Genomic DNA, 18,448 nt, shown 5'->3' with positions numbered 1-18,448 from the left:
ATCATCTGTCAACGTGATCACACAGTAAATCACCTTCAATCCTGTAACAGTACCAAAGTCAAAAGCAAAATGTCAAAACCCAAATCCAACGTCGCCCTCCTGACTGAAGGAGCAAGCTATATCCAAAGAGCAAAGAAAGCTAGGAGGGAGCAAGTGGAGGAAATCAAATTTGATGACGAAGCGAGACGGTGAGTCATTCCAGCACGAATAAGAGTTTGAGCCATGCTATGGTTTGATATATGAACAGCAATTGCGAGAACTTGTGGTGCTAGCATGTAGTAAAGAGTGTGAAGCTGATATGATTGTTTGTCAATTAGAGAATGGTTAACAGGGTTCTCGAAACGTAAGAAGGCCAAAGCAGAGGAGAAGAAAGCGAGAGCCAAGGAGAGGGATCATCTAGCTCATTTGAGAGAACGTCGAGAGGTGAGGTTTCTTCCCTTTTCTAGATAAGTTGTGAAGATTCCACGGATCACAGCGGTGTTATATATTGATAATTTGATATGTTGATTATAGGCCCGAGCGGATCTGAGGAAGAAAGCAGCTGAAAATGTAAAATCCGTAAGGAGAGCTATGGGTTTGGAGGATTTATCTGATGATGATGATGAAGAAGGTAAATCTCAACCCCAATATAGTTCATATCACATACAGCTGTATATCCATTACTCCGTCACATCGAAGTCAGCTGATAGGTATCTATCGATTCATAGATGATGAAGACGATAACGAGAATGAAGCTGGACCAGGCCCATCTTCGTCTAAAAATGCAGAAGAAGAATATTCAGATGAAGATCAATTAGCTACTGTGACCATAACAGAGGATTTCGACCCTTCGTCTATACAAACTGATTTCAATATGAACGACTCGGATGAAGAAGATGAAGAGGATAACTTACGAAGTCAGCAGAAAGAGCAGAAAGAGAAGCCAAAAGAGAAACCAAAAGTCAAGATGTTACCTCCAAGTAGTGCTAAATTGCAGAAACTCCGTGAGAAGAAAAAAGCAGAAAAGAAGAAATCTACTTCTATGGAGACTGCCTCAGAGAGGAGGAAGGGAAGGGAGATGGAGGCCAGGAGAAGGACCAAGAAAGCTGCGCTGGCTAAGGAACGGGATGGTGGTGGTGGTGGAAGGGGAGGCGCGAGAGGTGGGAAAAGAGGGAGAGGTAAGGGGAGGAGGTAAATGGATTGAAGCAGGTCATGTCCGGATAACTGTGATATTCAGGTCTGCTACAATACATATCTGAGCTGAAAGGGCATACAGATAAGGGAGTCAGGTACTGTTACGCCAGCATTGATAGACGATTCATTGCTTTTGTGATCGTCCCAAATTATGTATACTGTATGAATATAATGTACATCTCCCAAGCCCAATCCCATTCCTATCTGATCTAATATGTATATGCATGATGATTGAAATGAAATACCCGAAACATCCGTTGTCTACCTCTCTGACATCTCAAGGTTCTCTTCCCTTAACATCCCTCTTCTTTCTTCCCTTGTACTTATCGATCCTATCGTATTTGGTCGTTTAGTGGAAGATTGCCATCTATCAGGTAAGACGTTATGGAGATCTTCGGTGAATTTGGACCAGGCATCTGTGAATGCAAGATCAAGTCCCCATCATTAATCAGCACGTCATATCTCCCAAGATGATTGATGATCCCGACAAGCCAAGTTTATAATCACTCACCGCTTATAGTAGCCTTGAATTCACTTCGATCCCTATCACCGTCCATTGCATTGTATCCTTTGGAAGCTTGATTTCTTGATCTGGAAGTAAGATAATACATCGGTACACCTGTACCTATGAATACTGTTCGGTCATACTCATCACGTCAGCCGTCAAAATATCCCAGATGCAGTGATGTCGTGATAGCTCACAGAAAGCAGCAAGCGCTTCGAAGGGAGCAGCGAAGATCGGCATCAAAAGCAAGAACATTGCTACCTAAATCATCGATCAACAACATTAGCATCATTATTATCAGCTCCAAGCGAAATTCCTTGTAGTTCGTAGAAAGAATCGTAAACTTACTGCGCAGAATATGATGGGATTGATTAGCCAAGCTTTATATGGTCTATCCAGATGAGGTTCTTTTACCCTCAAAATCAATAAACCCAATACAGTAAGGAGGTAGAAGAACCATGATGCGACGGAAAAGAAATTCAGTAGAGCTGAAAGTTGAATTTGATTAGTTCTACTTAGTGCCTCGTCACTTGGAGTTGAATGCTATGTAAGTTCAATCAACTCACCTCTAAAACCTCCTCCGAAAATCACGAAAAACAATGCTAAACCCGCTTGCAAACCTATTGCATAATCTGGTGTTCGTCTTTTAGGATGGAGTTTTGAGAAGATGGACGGCAAGAAATGTTCTCTCGATGCTGCGTAGATCAGTCTGGCAGCTGATACAACCAGAGTCACAAATCAGCTATTCCATCCTTTCCTGGACATCACAAGTAATGTAATGCGAATAGCAGAAAATCACTGTATGACATGCTGTGATACGACATCTAACATGTGTGCTATCAGATGACCAAACTTACTAGTGAAGAAACCTCCATTCAAAGCTCCAAAACAACTAACAGCCACCAATACACTAAAGACGACCATCCCGAATTTACCTATAGTGGCTTTACCGAAATCCAACGCTACGGTATTACTCGCCGCTACGATCTCTGGAGAGAGCACGATGAAATAGGATATATTCGCTAGGATGAATAAGGTAAGGACGATTGACATGGATGAATGGATCGCTCGGGGGAGGTTTCGAGAAGGGTTGATCATTTCGCCCGTTACCCACTGTGCAGACATGTTAGCATACGTTTCAATATTTAGGTTATCTGAGAACCGCTATCTGAAGGAGATCCTTTCTGAAGGGGATGAAGTGGGTCCAAGATGTTTAGATTCTTAGTTCACACTCACACAGCACGAATCCCATCCATCAAAAGCCCATAAACCCGAATACAGAGCGATAGCATAAGAGCTCAAATCACTTTTCGTACCTTCGAACAGACCACTCGCACTCAAAGATTCACCAGGTCCATCTTTCAATAAAGCGATGAATCCAAGGATGGCTACAAAAACCAAAGCGCCAATTTTGATCGTTGTGAAAATCAATGTCGAATCGGATCCTGATGTTCTAGAGAGAATGTTGAGTAGTGATACGAGGATTAAGGCTATGGTAGCTGTTAATTTGATGGACCATTCGGAAACTGTTAGGACTTCTTCTGTTGATGAGGGAGTGGAAAATGTATGTGAGAGTAGTCGGTTTATATATTCCCTACACAAATACTTATATTAGCTACGACCCTGGGATGCTAGAAGTTGATGGATGAATCAAAGGTCAAGTTGGGTGATTTGTATTGTACCCACCCAAAGATCAAAGCTATCATAGCTGCACTACCTGGTTTCAACATCGTGACAGCAGTCCAAGTGAAAAGGTAAGAAGTCATAGAACCGAACTGTTCATCGTACCATAAGCTTTTCGTCAAGAGCTGAAGACCTGATGCGAGCTTACCGCATAAGCTAAATAAGCCTGCGCTCCACCTGAGAGTGGGACTGCACAGCCTAATTCAGCGAAAGAGCTGGAACACAAATCGAATATCAGCAATCATCCTCTGAGTGTAGTTGACAAGAAATAGGGTGCGAACTCACCTGGCACCTGTCCAAGCTAATATACCACTCATCAACCATACACCCAGACTAGCACCCACACTACCTACTTCACCAACTACCACACCTGGTGAACTGAATATACCTGATCCTACTTGTGCGCCTACAATAAGGGCTATACCATGTAATAAACTGACATGTCTCTCTTCCTCATGCCGTATCTGACCATTGGCGGCTGTGCCATCCTCGTTCTCCCCACTCAGCGAAAGCGGTAACAGAGCGTGTTGAAAATCGAATCCACCCAAGGATGTTATAGTGTTTGATCGACCGTGTCTACCTAGTAAAGGAGGTTCATCGTTGGTGGACAGTTCGAGCGCCCGTAGTGATTGCGTTGGCGAGTGAGCGGGTGGGGTGGGTGAGAAATCGTTGGAACGGGATGAATGGGATGAGGGTTGGTAAGGTGCCATTAGGGGTCGAGCATGTCTTGCTGGTGTATTTCCCCGTGAGCTTGGTGATGGATGAATAGGTGGGACAAAAGAGGTTGAATGAGATTTTGAGCATTGCTCTTTGGGTGGTTGTCATAGTAGCCAATATCAGGCACGTTTGTATACACAATTCCTCGATTGACAGAGTTGTCAATTCAACAAGTACGCGTCAAGCTACTCATGTTCATCATGTTCATCTTCATGTCCAAGAATCTCTCTTTCTTCCTTCCTTCACATCGACTACACCCATCGCTCTAGTAAGAACCTCAAGCAGCTCGCCGTAAAAGCGATCACACGCATACAATCCCTTGTCACCGCCAGACAGAACGGAAGATACAAACAGAAACCCCCCAGCAACACCATCTTCCTCTTTGGATAAACCGATCGCGCTAGCACACCATGTCTCTCTGGGTCGACAAGGTGAGTATTCGGCCAATCTCATCAACCGATCAGCAGTGGATAGCCAATGGCCGCTTGGCTGACTCAATGGCTAGTACCGACCTCGCTCCCTCGATGAGCTGCATTATCACCCTGAACTTTCCTCTAGATTACGTTCATTGGTAAGTGGCCATTTGACCCTGTCACCCCTCTTTGAATTCGACTTCATTACCCCCATACCGCAGAGGTATCGACCCCTACAGCTCCTTTACTCACATTTATTGATAGGCTGCTTCAGGCGATTTCCCCCATATCCTCTTCTACGGTCCATCAGGAGCGGGTAAAAAGGTGAGCTGGCTATTTATTGTGTGTGACCATGATGAGGTGACACCGCAGTTACCACACTCGTAGACAAGGATCATGTGTACACTACGAGAATTGTATGGTCCAGGTGTAGAGAAGGTAAGCTAGCTGGCAGACCTTTTGCTCCAAGATTGTATAGCTGACAATTTTTTTTTCCAGTTAAGAATCGATCAAAGAGTTTTCGTCACTCCTTCCAACAGGAAGTTAGATGTGAACGTTGTGCAGTCGAACTACCATATCGAATTGACACCTTCGTATGTTACGTTCTTTTCAGTTGGCTGACAAACGGTTCCGTATGAATAGCTGATATTACGATTAGGGATGTGGGAATGTACGATCGAGTGGTCATCCAAGATATCCTCAAGGAGATCGCTCAGACTCAACAGGTAGATTTAAATGCGAAACAGCGATTCAAGGGTATGTATTTACCACATCAGCTATCCCACCGCACCTTATACGGATCCAACTGATCCACATGAATCGTAAATATAGTCGTCATTATAAACGAAGCTGATGCATTGACCCGAGATGCTCAAGCGGCACTTAGAAGGACGATGGAGAAGTACATGAACAATATGCGATTGATACTTTGTGCCAACAGTACGAGTAAGATCATCGCACCGATTAGAAGTAGATGCCTGTTGGTTAGAGTAGCTGCGCCAAGCGATGATGAGGTGGGTATGATCCATTCCCATTTATCCCCTCCCTTGTGCTCTTTTACAATGTGATATTTCATCTAGTAGGATATATGCTGATATCTGATGTGTTCTCGACAGATGACCAAAGTCCTCCAACACGTAGCTAAAAAAGAACGTTTCTCCCTTCCTTCACCAGTCACCAAATCGATCCTTTCAACCTCCCAGGGTAACCTCAGGAAAGCACTACTAGTGTTTGAAGCCATGAAAATGCAGAAACCCGATTTGACAGGTGATATAGAAGTTGCTAAACCCGATTGGGAAACTTATTGTTCAAAGATCGCCGATTCAATCATTCAAGAACAAAGTGCTCAGAGGCTGTTAGATGTGAGAGGGAAAATATATGAATTGTTGAGTCATTGTATACCGCCGACGGTAGTTTTGAAAGTGGGTCATTCGAATTCAAAGCTGAAAGCTGGAATTTCATCCTATCATTTCCTGTAAAAGCGGTTGGATAATTTGAGACTGAAGTGGGGTGAGGCAGAAGCAGAAGGAAGGGTCCGATTTATCCGGATAGAATGACATGGATATTGTCTAATTGTGAAGACTGTTCAATCTGATGCTGATATCGACCCTCCTCATTTTCGCAGACAATATCAGAAAGAATAGTGGATAAAGTTGATGACGCTCTGAAACCGCAAATAGTCCATTGGGCAGCTTACTATGTGAGTGATTAAGAGAGCTATCCGCTTTTTTAGTTTCGTTGGTGCTGATACCTAGCTATCATCTCAGGAATTGAGAATGAGGATGGGCTCAAAGAAGATCTTCCATCTCGAAGCGTTCATCGCCAAGGTTATGACGTGAGTGGTTGTTAATTCATTTTCTAGGGATTGTTCTTGTGTATATGCTGATACCTCTGCTCTCGTGATCAGTGTATATAAGCAATTCAATATGTGAGCTGAGGATATTTAAGATGTTGAAAAAGAGCTGACAGTGGGTTATTAGGATTGGCTATACCGAAGATTACGAATAGATCGACTCGCAGAATATGACTGTCACTTCTATTTTCCAGTATCTCAGGGTCCTGATCGATGAGGATCGCCCAGTGGAGAGAGATAGATGCGTGTTGAGATTTATGCCGAAGGGGAAGTTTCCGGTCATGTCTCATCGTGGTAGTCATGATCAATGCATGTATGTCCATGTAGAACACATATCATCTAGTCTATCTGATTCTATGCTAGATGTTCAATGTGAAGCAACTAATATATGTAAACCAAGGGAGTATCCGAAACCAACCAAGTAGCTTGTCGATTTATCCCTTTAATTGCCTTTTCTTCCCTTTACAATGCTCATCTCGAATCCCTCACTTCTCAGCTAGTACTGCCAAATCACCGAAACTCTCCATGACATAAGTGGGGACAGTTTTACTTGGGTTTTCGCCGTAAATGGAATCTCTAGGTGTCACACCGCCCATGACCAGCAAAGTTCTTATATCGCTATTTAAGCCGAATTCAATGTCTGTAAGGAGGTTGTCGCCCACCATCAATGCTCGGGATGGGTCGAATTTGTGACTATATCAATCATAAGAACAATTAGATCTGTGGTTCTTACTGTGTACATGTACATGATGTAGAAAGACAATATCTCTGGTTTTGTATTGGTAAATGACACTCACTGAGCCAAGATAGCATCCATCATATGTTTATTTGGTTTCCCAATTACCAATGGTTTCCTCCCTGAAGAATTAACTATACCGATTGATAATGAACCTGAACCTGGGTATAGGGAACCGTGAGTGGGGAAGGTTGGATCGGTGTTAGTTTGGATTAAGACGCATTCGGGGTTGTTTCGGAGGTATGTCATGGCTTTGCCCATTTTCTTGTAGTCTGTGGGAATCGAAAAAATCATCAGCCGAAGACTTTTACTAAGGTGTTCAGTGAGTGAGATTGTCGAGTGGAAAGGGTTAATGAAATACTCACTTATCCAAGAATCGAAGGCACACAATACGGCTCCTACAGAATCATCAGGTTTGAAATCTTCCCATACTATAGGAGGCTTAAATTCTCTATCTTCTGGATCCTGCAATACGTCGATATCCATTAGATGCTTTGTTTTCTGGATGATGATGTCGGCTATACAGCTATGAGCAAATGGGGTACTCACACTGCCACCACAATGTTGTATACCGAACGAATCCAGCTCTTCTTCCAGACCTTCTTCACCAACTACATAGACTTTCTTGTCTTTGGGGAAATTCATCACTTCTGCTAGGTATACTGCTGAAGCGTATGCTGAACCGAAACATTCTTCCTACAATCGTCACCACCAGATCAGCTATTCTGGTACATGCCATGTGAGTGAATGGTTTAGCTTAAAGACGACATACGATGGTAGCTCCTAGACCTAGCTTGTCGAAAGTCTCTTTCAACTTTCTTCGCGATTTCGTTCCATTGTTAGTCACGAAGATTATCTTTTTACCTAAAAGATTATCCGGAAGCATTGTGAGCTGATCAGCTTATGCTGCACTGGTGCTTGGAATCAGTCCCAGCTCACCCTGCTCTCTGAACATGTCAAGCACGATCTTGACTCCCGGTACGACTTTTGGTCCATGGTATATCACCCCGTCACAGTCTAGTAAGAAAGTGTCGACGGAATCGACTAGCTTTCGATAATCTTCTTTGGTGTTGAGTAACGGCGGGGTCATTTTGCTTTTTGTGTTGTTAGGATTATGGCTTTTCGTGCGTATCCCGTTTCTGATGATTCTTGTGACTGTATATGCGAGTATCTGTAAGGATATACCTATATGGAGAGCGATAGAATACAAAGGAGTACTGTAATGACATTCATCTCCTTTGTACGACTAACTAATCGTTATCTCGGATTGAGGTACCGGACATCCTCCACCTTGCCATCGGTGCCACATTGCCACAATCCCGACTATCACCGCCACCACTGCTATCAGTCTCGTGTTGTTCAACTGCAGAACCACATCTATTGCCTATAAAACACTCTCCATGTATACTTCTCTTCCATTCACATACACAATCCAATACAAACCATCATAACCCACATCATCAAGTAGCCCGACGAGGCGAGCGGGGCATCGCAATTTTCAAAATCAAAATCACGCAAAATTCGACCTATCAACACCCTTCTCACCCTATTCAACATCTTCGAATCGCCTAAACATCTCTAATATGTCATCGCGCTCCGCCTCGCCCGAGGGTGAAGGCGAGGAGATCCGACCGTATGGCGACGATCGAGATTCGTCAGAAGAGGAATCGGAGGATGATCCAGAGGAGGCTAAGAGGATAGCCGAGGGGTTCATAGTGGATGAAGAGGATGACGATGCAGAAGAAGAAGAGGACGAGGAGGAGCGGGAGAGACGTAGGAAAGAACGCAAGAAGAGGAAGAAGAGGGAGAAGCTCAGAGCTAAGAGGGAGAGACAACGTGAAGATTTGGAACTTTCCGAAGACGAATTGGAACTCTTACAGGAAAATAGAGGACTGACCGGCTCATCTCAATCTAGACCTATCAAGAGGATACGAAGGGATGGATCGTTAGATGATGAAGATGATGATAGGAGGGGTGAACCGACCCTACAGGATATGTTCAGAGATGATGAGGATAGGGATAGGGATGACGACGAGGATGATCTGGGAGATTTCATAGAAGAGGATGAAGATGATTTAGCTGCTCAGGGCGAAACGGAAGATCAAAGAAGGGAGAGAAAGAGAGAAGAGAAATTGAAGAGAAGACAGCAGAAAGCTTCGAAACCTGAATTAGCAGGTGTCGATAGAGCGTGAGCTTTAACTTTACAATCACCCAAATGTAGCTGATTTATTTGGATATGTATAGGTCGTGGGATGAGATATATGCTGTGTTTGGAGATGGACAAGATTACGATTGGGCATTGGAAGGTGAAGACGGCATGGATCTGGATGAGGATGAGGAGGCAGCAAAGAAAGATCTAAGGTTAGAAGACGTGAGTTCGCGTTAAGTCACGATCAACGCTTGCAGACCTGACTAGTCATGTGGAATAGGTATTTGACCCTGCTGAGATCAAAGCCCGTCGTTTACAAGATGAAGATCGAGCTATAGCGAATAATGATCGACCAGAACGACATCAACTTGTTAATTCCACATTATCGGATAATCCTGTATTCGCTCCTGACTCGCTATATCCTCCGCCTGACTTGGCAGCTGGTTGGGCACATACCAAGATATCACTTAGGACCCAATACATATTCTGTGGGATGCATGAAGAAGGATCATACCCTGAACCAACTATCGATAACCCTCAACCATATGCTGCCTTTCGTCGTATAGAACTAGCCAACGAATTCAGAAATGCAGTTTCAACAGCATTAAATATGATGTTTGTCCAACACCTTGAAGTACCCTACTTATGGCATTACAAGAGAGACGCCTTTAGTTTATTGGAAAATCAAGGTCAATCATCAGTACAGTTCTTGGAAAGAGACGAATTGTGGTCATTGTACAACCTCGGTATCAAGTTTAGAGCGATATTCGAAAGGAATCAGCAGACTCAACTATCATGGGAGAAGATCAAAGCTCGTAAACCTGATTTACAAGATGAATATCTGACAACAAAGTTACTTCCTTCGATATGTATGATGAGTGTAGAATCAGCTGCGGAGGGCTCAGATTGGTTGTCATACCATTATGCCTCGGATCTGAAAGCGATAAAGGAGGATGAAGCTGTTGAAGAAGGTGCGAAGAGATTACCGGAACGAGGAGAAAATGAGGATCTGAGAACAGGACCGATCATGAAATTGGTTGAGGTGAGTTAGCTATATAACCTGTCGCACTCGTAAGACTGGCAACTAATGGTTCCATCGTCGTTCGTAGGCATTCGGCATCTCAGTACCGCAAGTAGCAACGACGTTTAACGAACCCGAAGGGCAGCCCATACCGCCCAAGAACGCAGAGAAGCTGCCTAACGATTTGGCAGAGGAGTTTTCTGGATCAGGGACCGCTTTCGGATCACCAGAAATAGCTTTACAGGGTGAGTGTTATTGCCTCTCGAGCTCGATATATATCTAAAAATTGTTCTCGTCACAGCTGCCAGTCAAATCCTCACTACGGAATTCTCGAAGGACCCTGCTATACGTCAGCAGACGAGAGATTTCATGGAAGCATGTGGTGTGGTAAGTGTAACACCGACGGATAGGGGGATGAACATAATAGATGAATACCACCTGTATTACGTGAGTCGTCGGTCCAGATTTTCCTCTGAAGAAATCAACTCATTCATTTGCACGGATAGAACTTCAAATTCCTTACCCGTAAACCCGTACAAATGTTCAAAGATTCCCCTCAATTCTTACACATGCTCAAGGCCGAAGAAGAAGGTTTGATAACGATCACCATCGAAGCAGATGAATCGCAAGTGCAGTCATTCGTGGAAACGTTGGTTAGGTGTTGTCGATCGAATGACTATGGAGAGATATCAACTGCTTGGAATGCTCTACGAGCGGAAATATGCTCAGATGTGACGAGGAAATACCTCGTACCGTCTGCGGCTAAATGGTTGAAGGAGCATCTCAAGAGTGAAGCGGATGAGTTCGTGGCTGAGAGGTGTCGTCTCGAGCTTGAGCTCGTGAGTGTGTTCTGCCATCCCTCTGCTTGGTAGTTGCTGATGGGTTCAATCCTCTTAGCGAGTAAACGTCAGACCGTTCGCTTCTTCCGATATGGACCAAGGCGAAACTCCATCTGTTTTAGCATTGACCAATGGTAAAGGTGAAATCCGGGATGCTATCATGGCCGTGATGTTAGATGATGACGGAAATATCCGGACTCAGACCAAATTTGATAATCTCAGGGACGAATTGGACAAGAATGCTTTCGTGGAACTAGTGGAAAAGAGGAAACCTAAAGTTGTCGTTATCGGAGGAATGTCCGTGCAAGCTGCAAGGTTACGAGATGATGCTGCATCGGCATTACGAGAATTAGCGATCAGAGCCTATGGGCAGAATCCACCTGTGTCAGAGGCATATGGACAATACGAACAGTATCAAGCGGATTTGGCGGATTTCGATCAGAAATTGGCTTCTTACCTCATCCCTCTAATCTTCGTCAACGATGCTACCGCAAGATTGTACATGAACTCGGAAGAAGCTGAAAAGGAGTTCCCGAATTTACCTCTGAATGGACGATACGCTTTAGGTCTGGCTAGATACACTCAGAATCCACTCAATGCCTATGCCAAGTTGGGTAAACAGATAGCTTCGGTGATTTTCATGGAACATCATCAGAAATTGGTAAGCTCCTCGTCTTTCCATCCTTATGCGAGCTCAGCTGACTGTCATTGATAGATCAATCCTGAAAAGCTGTTGATACACCTCGAAAGGGGTTTGGTCAACTCTGTCTGTTTCATGGGTATAGAAATCAATTCTTGTGTAGCAGATGCTTATCAGAGGTCAATGTTACCGTTCATCTCTGGCCTTGGACCCAGAAAAGCAGATGCTTTGGTACATGGTATACATAAGCAGGTAAATGGTATTCTGCTGGGTTACGGTAGCAACGCTCATGCTCACCTATCATGCTTTGTCAGGGCTCTCTCCTCAACCGACTGGCGTTCTCTGATCTTGGTCTATTCGGTCCTACAATATTTGAGAACGTTGCTGGTTTCCTGACTATCGAGAATGATCTCAAAGATATGATGCTGGAACCTGAAAACCCTCAAGAACAGCCAGATCCATTGGATATGACTCGAATACATCCTGAAGATTATGAATTCGCTCAAAAGATGTGTCAAGATGCCCTTGATCTCGATGTTGAAGACGTTACCGATCGACACAAGTCTGAGGTCGTGCAGACTCTTATGTTAGATGACAAGCGAGCTCAAAAACTTGGTGAATTGAATTTGGATGATTTCGCATTCAACTTGCAGCGTCAAGGAGAAGGGAACAAACGACATACTCTGGGAGAAATTGTCAATGAGCTTATCCGATATCGAGCTGATCGAAGGCCTGGATTCTACGTACCGTCAGAATGGGAAGTAGTCACTATGTTAACGGGAGAGACTGAACGTACGATTGGTAGAGGTCTAAAGGTCACTGCAACTGTCCGTAAAGCTTTGTCGGCGAGGGTGTTCTGTCAACTGGAATCAGGCATGGACGCTATTTTAGAACGAGACTACGTAGCAGATGACGATCAACCACCTGTGACATCTTGCGAAGAGTTCTTCAAGCCTCGTCAAGCTGTTAAAGCGGTGGTCATTCAAGCTGAACCCAATCGGTTCCAAGTGAAGATCTCAACGCGAGCATCGGACTTACGACAGGCAGTAGCTTTCATTCCTCCATTCCGAGATGAACCCTACAACGACCTTGTAAGGAAATCAGCAGCGGAAGACGCGGCCGCTGCCAAGAAAAGACGACAAGCTGGAAAGATCAAGCGTGTGGTCAATCATCCTAATTGGCATGTTATGAATTCCGGACAGGCGGAACAATTCTTAGCATCGCAACATCGTGGTGATGTGGTTATCAGACCTTCGTCCAAGGGATCAGATCACTTGGCAGTAACGTGGAAAGTCGATGAAGATATCTATCAGCATATTGATGTACAGGAAATCGATAAACCGAATGAATATTCCCTCGGAAGGATATTGAGAGTAGCTGGTAGATATTCGTATTCGGATTTAGATGAGTTGATCATAAATCACGTTAAAGCAATGGCAAGGAAATTGGATGAATTGCAATTACATGAGAAATACAAACCTGAAGATGATCTTGGTAAGTTACGTCCATTATTTCAGCTTTGTTGAAGGAGAGAGGCTGATGATGGCTCGTTCGTAATTGGTGCAGAGGCGTATTTGAAGAATTACGTTCAAGCTCATCCTGGTAGAAGTATGTATGGATTCTCGATCGATTCGGATAGACCTGGTTATATCAAACTGTGTTTCCTGAATAAGTCGACGAGGGACGGCGGTGTGATACAAACATGGGTATGTTCTTGTCGTTCTCGCGGTATGTATAACGCCCGATGCTGACGTTTGATTCGTTTTTAGCCCGTCCAAGTCCTTCCTGGAGCGTACAAACTCAACAACGCCGAAGTGCCCGGTGTGACCGAATTGTGTAATGCCTTCAAATTGCAGTATTCCGCTAGACTCGCTGAACAAGGTAGTGGAGGAAAGACACCTGGTATCAGATTGGGTAAGACCCCTCTTCCTGGAGGAAGGACACCTGGTGGTAGAACGCCTGCTTTAGGAGGTAGGACACCTGCATTGGGTGGAAGGACACCTATGCCTGGTGCTGCTGGTGGACTCCAGGGGATGGGTAGGACGCCAATGCAGCAGCCTGGGATGACTCCTAATCCTTGTAAGTCGCATTTTCACCATGTTCTTGCCTCGAGTAGGAGGAAGGAAGCAGTCATAGCTGATCCTTCGATCGATTTTAGATGGCGCACCGATACCCCAACAGGGATACGGAATGCCTTCTAACGGCTATGGTCGACCACCACCTCAAGCAGGATATGGGATGCCCCCTTCGAATGGAGGTGGGTACGGACGTCAGCCTCCCGGACAGGGTTATGGCGGTATGACACCTGGTGGTGCACCTGGGCCTAGTGCCGGAGCGCCAGGGATGAATGCTGATAGAGCGTGAGTGGCTTGACTTTTCGTATCATGAGGGAATAGTCGCTGACATTGTTTGAACAGTGCGATGATAGCGAGACAGGGTGGGAGGTATTAGTCCAAGATTGACTTTATCATGAAAGAAGATTTGGGAGTTCAGTAATGTGTTTGATTTGACGGTTTTGCATAGTTCAATAATTCAGTGTATAACAATTCAACCTGTTCGTCTTGTCAATCAATAAAGTAAATAGATCATGAGTATCATACATACTTTTGTCCATTTATGCATCATCAGTACATCGTCATGGTGATCAGATCATCTTGTCTCACTTAATTCTCTTTCAAAGGGTACTTCGTTCATGGTGGCTATTCCTTCAATCAAGGTTCTCGTGATCGATGAAGAATAATATAGAAACACATTCATCCCATGATATATAAAGATAGAACAACTAAACTCGAAGGATCATCCACGAGAAAAAGAATTTATACTCAGCCGAGTATGATTAGATAAATTCACGTTGGGATTAAGCAGCGACGAATTTTGGGAAACAGGTCTTGAAATCCGATTTGGAGTGTTTGCTATCAACGTGTAATTGGAGTCTGTACAATCACAACAAACAGATCAGACATATAATTAGTCAACATTCCCACAGGGTTGTATGATAGAGGTGCGTTCTATTCTGAGGAGAAATTGGAAGGTGATAAGAGCAAGTGTGGAAGTGTGAGAGGTAGGAGAGAGGAACGACCACTCACTGAGGTTGTTTGGAGGTTCCCTGGAAAGTAGCTTTACAAGTTTCGCATTGGATCGTTTGAGCGGCCTATATGATTGAATTCAGGAGAAACTGAATTAGTGGTTGGTCCTTGAGAATGTATTCAAATCGACAAGTAACATCAGGGCTGTAAAGCTAAGAAGCCAAGGTGTACTCCAGGGTCTCAACCACACAGAGGAAGCAACACCAAGGTCCACGAAGCAGGTACATCGACTCACAGCGTTGGACTTCAATTGAGAACTCTCTCCTTTACCTGCTACCTTGGCTCCTGCCTTTTCTCTCTTGTGAGCTGCTTTAGCACCCTATACCAATGAGATGTAAAACGTTGATCAGCGATTGTACGAGTGGATATCCGGGAATCAGATCGAGATGTCGAGCAGGCGTGAAGCGGACACATCATGTCAGCTCTACTCACGTTACCCATTGTGATTTGACCTGAAAAAGAAGACGAGCGAAAAAGCGAAATGAAATTGAGCGATTTATAAAAGTCGAGGATGAATGATCGACAAATAGATGTCACGAAGAAAAAGTATGTCGAAGAAAAAAAAACAAATCATGCTTGTCCTAGGTTGCCCTTGGTTTTGGTATTTTGTATGGTGGTATATATGAATGTGGCGCGGTGGTAGATTATTTCACTTTAACCCTCCAAAAAAATGGAGTGCAATGCAGATGACCATCGAAAGAGCACAAAAAGATGAAGCGGACTTGGACTTCTTCTTTCGTGATGATTATGAACATCGGGTAAGACTTATTTCCTTAGCCTGCTCGACAGGGGGATGACATTGTGTACATCATGGTACATATGGGTCTTAACAGACGGTAACCGAAAGTACCTACCTATCAAGTAGGGATCTGGGAAGTCCTGAAAGGCAGAAGATGAACGCGAACCGCGAAGGCGAGTGGACGGCGCATGAGACTTCTCCCGGCGAGTGCTAGTGAACATGACAATGATTCTGATTCTGATAATGAGAATGAGAATGCATCTAAGTAGAGAGGCGAATCACTTCTGGTTGCACAGCAGAAGAATATAACCTATACTCGGCTCTTGCGACATCAGATGAGGTGAGCAAAAGATACTCTTTTATCGAACAGATATGCTAAAAAACTATGCCTCCGCCGCGGATTGAACACGGGACCCTTCCATCCGTCAACATTGTACGGTAAAAACCGCGCTACGAGTGGAAAGCGCTACCACTGCGCCACACAGGCTCTCAACTTTCAGTTGATGAGACAGATATATATCGTTTTAATTTGGCTACAGCGGAAACGTCGGTTTACCAGTCTTTATGCAGTTTAGAAGCATTCTTTTCGGAGTGGGTATGCACCCGAGAGGCATGAAAGGTCCCTTGGAGAGCTCAAATTGTAAGACAGCCATCTTTGAGCTTGTGAATTCATCGCAAGATAACGCAATATCGTGTCTTACCCCGGTACCACCACCGTGCGTCATCAGTCGCGCTCCCGCAACTACAGAACTCATTAGATGAACGATATATATCATCGATTCACATTACATGAATCCACGATTTGAAGATCCTTGAGTAGTCTAGCAACGACGATAACATGGCGGAGCTCTCGCTGGAAGACAAATGCAAGCTTGCCGCGAAGTTTGTTGAGCAATCTCCTCCAGGCGAAATCAAGTGAGTTATTGTCATTATATTGCTATACTCGACAGATAGCTGACTTTTGTCTACGCAAAATCTCAGTGATGTAATCAATGGTATGTGCAGATGTACTGCTTCTGGTCGTCCGTTGATGGAATACTGAGTTGCTTCACTCTAACAGACATCCGAGCGATAATCAACGACGATGAGGCCCTCATGCCCCACGTCCTACCAACGTTGAAGGCATACAACTTAGCTCAACTTCATGTGGTAGATCATGCTGCTACTGAAGGAGTACCAGCCCACAGTGTAAGCTTGGCCTGTAATAGTATCCTGACCGAACAGCTTATATGGTGTAATCACAGTCTATCTTATCGGAAGCTACTATCTTGCCTGGAACGACGGGCGATAGAGAACGGTATGTAGATGCAGTGGGAAAGAGGAGCTTTGTATTTGATCATATCACACTGGTGAGTACCTTTCTCTTCCATAGCATGTTCAGAGATGTGTCAGCTGATGACGAACAGGCGATATCGGATTATCAACCTTATGAATTACCCGAGGAGGAGGAATCTTTCCGGTATGTCCAATGACTCATTTCAGCTAGCTCTTGTACACCCCGTCGAATGGAATTAATTGAGCTAACGTTCATCTTCTGGTAGCTCTGCTCTTTCACAATCATTGGCTAAATACGCCAAGAATCACTTCCCATCTGGACAATCATCCGTATCATGCTCTCAGCACCCACTCTTACCACCTGCTCCCCCTGCTCCTACTTCTACCCAAGCTTCTGCTCCAGAATCAGGATCACCATCCACCACTCAGCTCGCAGAGGCTGATCCCGCTGCAGAAGGGACAGCAGAACCAGTAACAGATGTGATTACCGAACAAGTGAACGAAGGTGATCTTGAACCTGCTCCTACTCCAGCAACCGGTGACTTAGACGTGGATAAGAAAGATGAACTGGTCAGACCAGAGAGTTTGGATCAATTAGATGAACTGGTAGAAGAAGCTAAAGAGGAGGAAGAAGGTGTGAAGACTCCTAAAGAGGGTTCGAGACCTGATGTCACCGAAGTAGATGATAGTGGGAAAGAAGAGAAGGTTCTGACACCCCCAACTGCTGTCGAAGACATTGTGGAAACCGAGGAACAGAAAGAGCCGGTTGGAGGAGGGATAGAAGAGAGAAAACAGGAAAAGATAGATAATCCTATATACACTTTGGAGATTGTAGGGAATAAGTACAATCCTAACAATTTCTGGTAAGTCGATGTTGTCTTTTGTCCATCAAGGGTCTCATGGAACTGATACTATTGGGTTGCTCATAGGACCGGTCGATGGAGGACGAAGTGGGTTGTTGATAAGGCTTCTGGAAAGGTCAATGGCGACATCAACGTAGATGTGCACTATTATGAGCAGGGTAATGTAAGTTTTTCTTACGGTCGGGGACTTCCTCGAAGCCTTTTCCTGGAGGCTTTACTTAATAGGTCTGCTCGTTAGGTCCAACTCGCTACCAAGCATTCCGCATCTTTCCCACTTCCCACCGAAGAAGTCGGCGGTCAATCAATAGCTAGTCAGATTGTTACTACCATTTCCAAAATCGAGACTGCCTATCATCTGGAACTGAACGACGTGTATGGCGAATTGGGCGACAAAGCCTTCAGAGCGTAAGTCATATCTTGTCTTTTTGTGACAACCCAACCATCTTCGCCTCATCACGGTGATTACAGAGAATGTATAGATGCTGACCTATATAACAGCCTTCGACGTGCACTTCCAGTGACGAGGCAGAAGATGGATTGGGAGAAAGTGACTGGTTATTCCCTCGGATCAGATTTGACCAAAGCTAGAGCCTAATCCTCCCAGAAGTGCTTTTTGATGTTTTCACAAGGTATCGAACTAAAAAGAATCGAGCAACGGACTTGTATATATGCATGAAAATGAACGATGTCTATGATATACATACAAGCATGGATTGCACGTGAAGATGGACGATGAGTAATGAATGCATGGCAATTG

General features: G+C 44.4%; 7 protein-coding genes across 7 annotated transcripts; 4 read left to right on the top strand and 3 right to left on the bottom strand.

Moving 5' to 3' along the window:
• Positions 1-69: 69 nt before the first annotated feature.
• Positions 70-1,174, top strand: L199_008116 (uncharacterized protein; the record flags this gene model as incomplete). Its single annotated transcript, XM_064893799.1, has 4 exons — positions 70-188; positions 318-423; positions 514-610; positions 708-1,174. The coding sequence occupies 4 exons, from the start codon at positions 70-72 to the stop codon at positions 1,172-1,174; spliced, it is 789 nt and encodes a 262-aa protein (XP_064749871.1).
• Positions 1,175-1,434: 260 nt separating this feature from the next.
• On the bottom strand, positions 1,435-4,071 carry L199_008115 (uncharacterized protein; the record flags this gene model as incomplete). The annotated part of the gene is made up of 10 exons (XM_064893798.1): positions 1,435-1,589; positions 1,685-1,807; positions 1,876-1,939; positions 2,027-2,166; positions 2,245-2,394; positions 2,536-2,791; positions 2,915-3,272; positions 3,365-3,453; positions 3,510-3,576; positions 3,647-4,071. The coding sequence occupies 10 exons, from the start codon at positions 4,069-4,071 to the stop codon at positions 1,435-1,437; spliced, it is 1,827 nt and encodes a 608-aa protein (XP_064749870.1).
• Positions 4,072-4,488: 417 nt separating this feature from the next.
• L199_008114 (uncharacterized protein) lies at positions 4,489-6,498 on the top strand (the record flags this gene model as incomplete). The annotated part of the gene is made up of 12 exons (XM_064893797.1): positions 4,489-4,509; positions 4,584-4,649; positions 4,756-4,815; positions 4,879-4,929; positions 4,990-5,084; positions 5,150-5,247; positions 5,323-5,504; positions 5,607-5,912; positions 6,116-6,190; positions 6,258-6,325; positions 6,398-6,418; positions 6,471-6,498. 12 exons carry the CDS (start codon positions 4,489-4,491, stop codon positions 6,496-6,498), a joined length of 1,071 nt encoding a protein of 356 aa, XP_064749869.1.
• Positions 6,499-6,828: 330 nt separating this feature from the next.
• On the bottom strand, positions 6,829-8,169 carry L199_008113 (uncharacterized protein; the record flags this gene model as incomplete). Its single annotated transcript, XM_064893796.1, has 6 exons — positions 6,829-7,036; positions 7,141-7,351; positions 7,445-7,544; positions 7,629-7,775; positions 7,852-7,943; positions 8,019-8,169. 6 exons carry the CDS (start codon positions 8,167-8,169, stop codon positions 6,829-6,831), a joined length of 909 nt encoding a protein of 302 aa, XP_064749868.1.
• Positions 8,170-8,662: 493 nt separating this feature from the next.
• Positions 8,663-14,092, top strand: L199_008112 (transcription elongation factor SPT6; the record flags this gene model as incomplete). Its single annotated transcript, XM_064893795.1, has 12 exons — positions 8,663-9,267; positions 9,324-9,450; positions 9,509-10,270; positions 10,338-10,494; positions 10,551-10,696; positions 10,756-11,088; positions 11,147-11,749; positions 11,804-11,980; positions 12,043-13,222; positions 13,295-13,434; positions 13,498-13,807; positions 13,887-14,092. The coding sequence occupies 12 exons, from the start codon at positions 8,663-8,665 to the stop codon at positions 14,090-14,092; spliced, it is 4,746 nt and encodes a 1,581-aa protein (XP_064749867.1).
• A 493-nt stretch (positions 14,093-14,585) lies between these two features.
• On the bottom strand, positions 14,586-15,255 carry L199_008111 (uncharacterized protein; the record flags this gene model as incomplete). The annotated part of the gene is made up of 4 exons (XM_064893794.1): positions 14,586-14,661; positions 14,815-14,879; positions 15,050-15,133; positions 15,247-15,255. 4 exons carry the CDS (start codon positions 15,253-15,255, stop codon positions 14,586-14,588), a joined length of 234 nt encoding a protein of 77 aa, XP_064749866.1.
• A 1,136-nt stretch (positions 15,256-16,391) lies between these two features.
• Positions 16,392-18,286, top strand: L199_008110 (uncharacterized protein; the record flags this gene model as incomplete). The annotated part of the gene is made up of 9 exons (XM_064893793.1): positions 16,392-16,468; positions 16,535-16,548; positions 16,614-16,741; positions 16,798-16,902; positions 16,960-17,012; positions 17,095-17,691; positions 17,758-17,854; positions 17,930-18,096; positions 18,190-18,286. The coding sequence occupies 9 exons, from the start codon at positions 16,392-16,394 to the stop codon at positions 18,284-18,286; spliced, it is 1,335 nt and encodes a 444-aa protein (XP_064749865.1).
• Between the last annotated feature and the right edge of the window lie 162 nt (positions 18,287-18,448).

Source organism: Kwoniella botswanensis, chromosome 3 (assembly GCF_036426115.1).
Source record: "Kwoniella botswanensis chromosome 3, complete sequence".
Taxonomy (NCBI): domain Eukaryota; kingdom Fungi; phylum Basidiomycota; class Tremellomycetes; order Tremellales; family Cryptococcaceae; genus Kwoniella; species Kwoniella botswanensis.
The sequence above is the reverse complement of the archived record's forward strand: the minus strand, read 5'-3'. Positions and strand labels throughout refer to the sequence as shown.